Genomic DNA, 6574 nt, shown 5'->3' on the forward strand with positions numbered 1-6574 from the left:
AATTGGCTTCTCTAAATTCTCCTTAGGTGTGAGTGTGAATGGTTGTTTGTCCTGTTTGTCCCTGTGCTGCAGTAGCAAATTCATTGGAATAGGATCCTGGAGTCAGCGTCTTCATACGTAATGCCTGGGATCCCAGGGAATTCTGATTTTCATCCATTGTAACTCTTGTAGGGTCACAGAGGGGAAGAACACCTGGAACAGGTTACCAGTCCGCTACAGTGCCACTCAACCAACTATGCAGACAGTCTCAGGGAAGTTTAGAGTGGCCAGTTATCTTAAAAGTCTGATGAAAGTAAGCTGAACACACGCATGCAAATGATGAGCATACAAACCCCATGCAGAAACATCCCAAACATGGATTGTAACCAAGGACATTCTTGTGTTCACAGCTCTGACCACTTCTTTCATCTCTGAGGTAATTCAAATCTAAATGAAATAGTGAAAAGCATGATTGGTTTTTATGGTTGCACTCAATAAACTGTTATCTTGCCATCTGAGATGTATTCAAATGAGTATATTCTTATTCAACTTTCTTTAAACTTGCATTTGCTTTGCCCTCTTGGTCAGTTTATCCCTAAAAAATTAATTTAAAAAAGTGGTCTCAGAAGCTTGTTTATATAAAGGAATCTAAAACCATCAGATTGTGGAAACATCCCATTCCTTTGGATTCTGTGACTTTAATTTCCAAATGAAATAAAAAATATATTCTCCTCCTTATATTAAATAAGAAAAAGCACATTTTAAATTTTCTTGTGAAAGTTTAATGCTTCTAATGCTGGTTCTGTTCCAGGTGGGGCTAGCTCAATGAGAATGGAAAAGTTGTAGCCATGTTGAACAGAGTAACCAATAATTGTACTAAAAAGCTGTATTACTTTTACATATACTCAGAAATAAAGGTCCAAAAACAGCTAGTTAACTAATAATGAGTGTTGGCCTGCCACTGGGCCCCTTTGCAAACTGCTTAGGCTACAAAATATGCACAGAAAAATCCACTTTTATACAGTTTTTTTCCTTTTAAAACAATACCAAAAAATACAGTGGTCTAACTTAACACTGAACACATTTTTAACAACATAAAGTAATTTGAGTATAATTAATGTTAAAAATTCAGACACACAAGTAGACGCCACTAAAGGGAAAAGCTACAGTATGCAGCCATGCAGGGAAGGCCCTTACCTAGATACTTCAGACAGAAAAAGATCAGGTTGTAAATCCCATTTTTTAAATATAAGGTTATAGTAAAGTTAATCTTTTTTGAAAAAAAAAAAAAAACTTTAAAATTAAACTCTCTTAAGCTTACAAAAGTCAATTCAGCATTTGACAATTCAGAAATGACTCTAAAAGCCTTGTCATCTTCTTAAGGTATGAATAGTAATATATCATTCAAAATATTTTAGCAACCAGAAGTACTCTTTATAAAGCCCATGAGATCTAAAACTTGACAACTTTTAATGGGATTGATTGTCAATAAGAAAAGTTTTCAGTGTTTCACTGTATTTATAAAGTTAAAACCTTTTTGGAAGGTTTTTAATAAAAAAAAAATGGCTTTCACCAGTTCTCTTGTACCACATTGGAGCGTTTTAATTAATCTGTTCACCTGTGGGCAGATATATCCCAAACCAAATGAGCCAACAATATTTTCTTGATGCTTATTTTGTGAAACCTCTCAAGCACATTACACATTTTAGATTAAATCAAACTTCTTTCATTGTTAATGTTTGCATAAAATCCCTATAGGCAACATTCTAGACAAACAGAACAAATTTGTGTGAAAAATGTAATTTCAATGAAAGCACCAGTTGTTTGTACAAAACGGGTATTATGACAGTATTTACAAGATGAAATGTGTAAAAAAAAAAAAGGTGAGGGCTTTGTGGGGCAGGGTGATATGGCTGGAAACTGCTGACTCTGAAAGAAGAAGAAAAAGACCTTAATTAGTGAATACAGAAGACATAGATTAATGAAACATTTGATTTTCTTACCTTTCCATAAGGGGAATATGATTACCTTACCGCTCCAAACTTTAAGAACGTACAGTTGAAGGAATCTTTTTAGGAATTTTGCTCTTAAGGTGAAGAGGAAGGTTTTTTTTTTGTTTTTTGAAATGGTCTATTATTTTTTTCAGCTCCTTTTGCGGAGCATATTTTTTCACACTGCCAGCTTTGTTTTTTGTATTTCTTTTCTTTTGTTTTTTTTGTTTTTCTGGCAGATTGTTTCCAGACCATTTCAACTTCTTTATTTTTTTTTTGTACAATCCAAAGTAAAGCCCAAGCTTTCATACAAATTACAAACCAGGACATAAAATATTTACACAGAAGCAACTTAATACTATTCTGCAAAAAAGCTACCATCTGTTATCGAGTTAAATCAAAACAACTTTTTAATTTGAGTACTCAACTCATGTGTCTTTGAGTCACCAGATTTAACGCATTGTGGGGAAAAAAAAAATCTACAGTAAGAGCATTCAAATAAAATCAGCACAGATCTGGTTTACATATTAAAATTAGGCTGCACAAAGTTCTTCAGCTATGTGTTAACGGGGAAGGAAAAGTCTTGCCACAGTAAAATGTGCATTTCAAAATGTCTAAAGAAGCACTGAAAGATGCTGGATCACTGCTCTTGGTCCAGACCAGTGAGACCATGACAGCATCAGAGAAAGCTTCATCTGCGCCAGGGACGAGGCTCGTTGTCTTCCTCCTCATCATCATCTTGCAGTAATGCATCATCACTCAGCGACTCCTCTGGGTACTGATAAAAAAAGGAAATATTACTATGGATAAATCAAAAAATTGGAAAATTATGTAGATTTTTTAGAGCATCACTTTAAAGGCCTCAAAGAGGAAATAATTCAATCTTATAGTATCAGTGAAAGAACAAAATATCATGTAGAATCTTTAATGTGTAACGGCTCCCTCTACTGTTCTCTAGCAGCATAAACAGTTATTTAAATGCTTACTTAATCCTTCCAGGTCTTAGGAGATGCAACCATAGGAATTTATTAATGTAAATATTTAATCGTGAAAAGCACTAATCTGAATGTAAAGGAGCTGCAAGGTGGAGTTCCACCAACCTCATCCTCTGCTGGTTCTTTTTCTTCAGCGTCGGCTGCACTGAGAGTTATAGCAGGCTTATGCCAGGCCAGGTGTAAAGTCTGGTTGTTGAATTTCCCTCCATAAACAGCAGCCTAAAGAAGGATCAAACAAGGTGTTACTGCATTAAACCGGTTAACTGCAGCTTCAACACAGCTAGAAATAAAAATGTCAACAGTTTAAATGAAAGAGCAACCAAAGGATTTCTCACCTGCTCGGCCTCCGCCCTCGTTTTGTATGAGATGACTGCAGAGAGCTTGTTTTCATCAATCTGGCAATCTTCAATCTCTCCAAATTGCTACATATAAAAACAAAAACAAAAGTTCAACAACACTAACCTGCTGCAAGTAAACCTCTGAAGGATTTTTTAAATAAAAAGTAATGGAACATTTTTATGCTCCTCCATTCTCAGCAATAATTACAATAACTATAGAGTATTTACAGTCGTAGACAAAATATATTATTTTTAAACTTGGCAAAGCTTTTTTTTCCCCCAAAACAAATACAGAAGCTGCCATGAATCAATACAAATGACAGAAAAAAAAAACATTTGTCTGCATGAATTTAAAACTGTTTAGCTCTTCTTAGAATAAGTGAAGTTTACTTTTTCAAATTAGGAGAAAATGTGTTAAACCTCCATATATCAACCTCAAAGGTTAGAAAGAGATGATTAGGCTTATCATTAAAACCTGCATCCTTATAAACAATATACCCTGCTCAAAGTATACGTCTCATTGAACTACTAATGGTGTTCTGCACGGTGTGGATTTGTTCAGCAAATAAAAACTGTAAGGACTTTTGGTAAACAGTAACCAATGAAACCAGACTGAGCTGAGCAGTCATGTGAGGGAGGACAAAGAATCAACAAGGAGTTTAAGTTTCCACTAGTTCTGCAAGACGATCCTCTGACTGCAAACCAAAACTTAAACAACAAAGTGGCACAGCTTTAGACCAACTCACAGCAAAGTGTGGAAGTATGTCCACACGGTCTGCATCAGTAAAACCAGAAATTTGCAGCGCTCGAGGTCGATGGTCCACAACTGCATGCATTGGAACACCTCTTCCCCGAACTCTGGATCCCCTTCCCCGACTTCTAGTAGAGCCGTGTCCCCGGACATGGATGCCTCGACCTCGTCCTGATGAAAGAATTCCCCTTTTAGCTGCCTGAAAGACAAATGCATAAACAAACCATTGATATGGAGAGGATACTCAAATTATGAGAACAACAGTGCCACCATGTGGCTAATGCATAGAAAGGATTAAGAAATATGATTTTATGTTTAATAAAGTACCTCTATTTGAAGCTGAGTATACTTAAGCTTCAACAAAGCTGTGTCCTCTCCAGCCTGAGTCTTCTGATACAGATCAAGCTCTGCATCCAGCAGCTCCTTCTGTGCCTGAAAGCCACAGCAGATGAAGAACGATATTTAGAGCCAAAAGGCAGCATTTCAGCAACTTAAATCGACCAATGAAAAAGAAAGATGAAACAGTGCCTTTTCCCATATTTTGCACCATTACAGTGACAAGCTTGAACTGATCTAAGTAGGATTTTTCATGTTAAGCCAATAAAAAGCAGAGGCTAGTTGTGAATTGGAAGGAAAAAGTTAGATGGTTTTCAATCGTTTTACAAAAAAAAACTGCAACAAAAAAAGGTGTGCATTCAGCTGTGTTTATTTAAAATCTAATTTGGTTGTTAATATAAATACAACTTTTGTAAAGTTAATAGAAAAACATCATTATGGGCGAAAAGCACAGCAGAACATAACACTGACATAACACTGAAGGAAATAGAGAAGTAACCTGAAGAGCCAGACTGACTTACACTGTATATCAGTCTGCAGAGGAGCTGGTAGAGCCCGATTTCAAAGGTGGGATAAAATAGTTAGCGGAAATTGTCTAGAACCAATCAGATAACCACGGATGTGATGAAAAGTCCTCTTTTGAAAAAGAAAAGCTAGTACAGCAGGCAGTTGTTTAAATGTAACGATATAAACAAGGGACGATTATTTAGCAAATCGATTAATCTGTCGATTATTTTTTTTGATGAATTGATTCATAATCGGAAAGCAATAAGTTCCTTAAAAAATACTTTTTTTGAAATTAAATCAAGTGAAAATCAATCTTTTCCACTTACGGAGTGCTGGACAGAGCATACTGACAGAACAAAAAAGATTTTTATCTGAAATACAAAATGTTTACCCATTTTCTTTTACAATTTTGGTATAATCGCTGCTCAAGGCAGGTTTCTGTCAGCTAAAGGAACATTTTGGAGTTTCTACACTCTAGGTAACGATCGATTGATTACTAAATTATCTGAGGATTATTTCAATAATTGTTTAATAGCGATTAACTGTTTCTGCCCTCTTATAAACAGCTCTTTAAAGACAATAGGGCATCAGTTGAGCCTGCAGTCTTGACTTGTGGAGACAAAAAGCGCTGTTGCATTATGGGACCGCCTACAGCGCTGCGATTGGTCTCTTCTGTTTTAGACGGATCGCTTACAGGAGAAAATACACACAAGTGTGCAGATTTTCCTCTGTTCAGTTATGAATGACTAAAGAGCTGGTTATACTCCTGCCGCAGTGTATCGCAGTGAGCTTGTCGCAGATATTTTAGATTTATGCCGAATATTGAAGCATGGTCTGCGCTATATCATTCCACGCCACAACAAAAGACGGACAATGACGACCTACCTGTGGGTCTCAATACGGTTGAGGCGGTGAGGAAGTGGGGGCAAGTTTGTGCGATCACGGAGCGACATAAGGGCAAAAAAAGGAGCAGGGATCCAGGTGGAAAAAGGGTCAAAGTGTTTGCGCGCAACAAGCTATTATAGCTGGTCCTTCTTCAGGAGTCGTTTTCTGCAATGGCGGTCATACAAACAAAACAAGCCGGTAAGGTACCAAACAGGAAATACGCATAGTGTAGAGCGGACGTAGATTTGACCAATCAGGGGCCTCCTGTCTGCGGCACTGTCTGCAGTCACCTACAATTTTGGAGAGGTTCACCAGAGTGTCTACGGGAGGGGCGGGGGCACATTTACGTTCACTGTGACAAGCAGACGACCTGGTTTCTGAGTATAAATCAGCCTTAAGTCACACAAAGTCTCAATAGAACACATTCAGGCTTTAGAAAGATAACATAAAAAAAAATACCTGAGCTTTGCTCTTGACAGTTCGTAAAACGTTACTGCAGCTGGAAAGTCCCTTTATCTCTTCTTGCAGTTTGGTTATGCTTTTAGTTAATGTGCCCAAAGTTTCCATGATTGTAGCTTTATCTTCCGCCTTCATCGCTTTATTCTTCTCAAGTTTAGATATCAAGAGCTACAAAAAAAAGCAGAAAGTTAGAAAATGCTCATTCCATGCACACAATAACATCTGGTCTGTTTTTTTTTTTTCCCCACTTAATTTGTCTTCACATAAACATAACAGAAGATTGCTAAATAGTAAATGCAGAGAAGAAATGAGCACTACCTAGAAAAAGTTTTA

General features: G+C 36.9%; 1 protein-coding gene across 1 annotated transcript in view; it reads right to left on the bottom strand.

Moving 5' to 3' along the window:
- Positions 1–2220: 2220 nt before the first annotated feature.
- The window catches only part of rbm26 (RNA binding motif protein 26), a 15925-nt gene continuing 11571 nt past the window's right edge, over positions 2221–6574 (bottom strand). Inside the window, exons 18-23 of the mRNA XM_015371295.1 lie at positions 6242–6409; positions 4382–4486; positions 4050–4253; positions 3301–3387; positions 3071–3184; positions 2221–2748 (exon numbers count right to left, since the gene is read on the bottom strand). Coding sequence (XP_015226781.1) covers positions 2662–2748; positions 3071–3184; positions 3301–3387; positions 4050–4253; positions 4382–4486; positions 6242–6409 — 765 coding nt within the window. The 3' untranslated portion in view covers positions 2221–2661. The remainder of the gene's footprint in view (positions 2749–3070; positions 3185–3300; positions 3388–4049; positions 4254–4381; positions 4487–6241; positions 6410–6574) is intronic.

Source organism: Cyprinodon variegatus, unplaced genomic scaffold (genome assembly GCF_000732505.1).
Source record: "Cyprinodon variegatus isolate N-32 unplaced genomic scaffold, C_variegatus-1.0 Scaffold55, whole genome shotgun sequence".
NCBI classification, from domain to species: domain Eukaryota; kingdom Metazoa; phylum Chordata; class Actinopteri; order Cyprinodontiformes; family Cyprinodontidae; genus Cyprinodon; species Cyprinodon variegatus.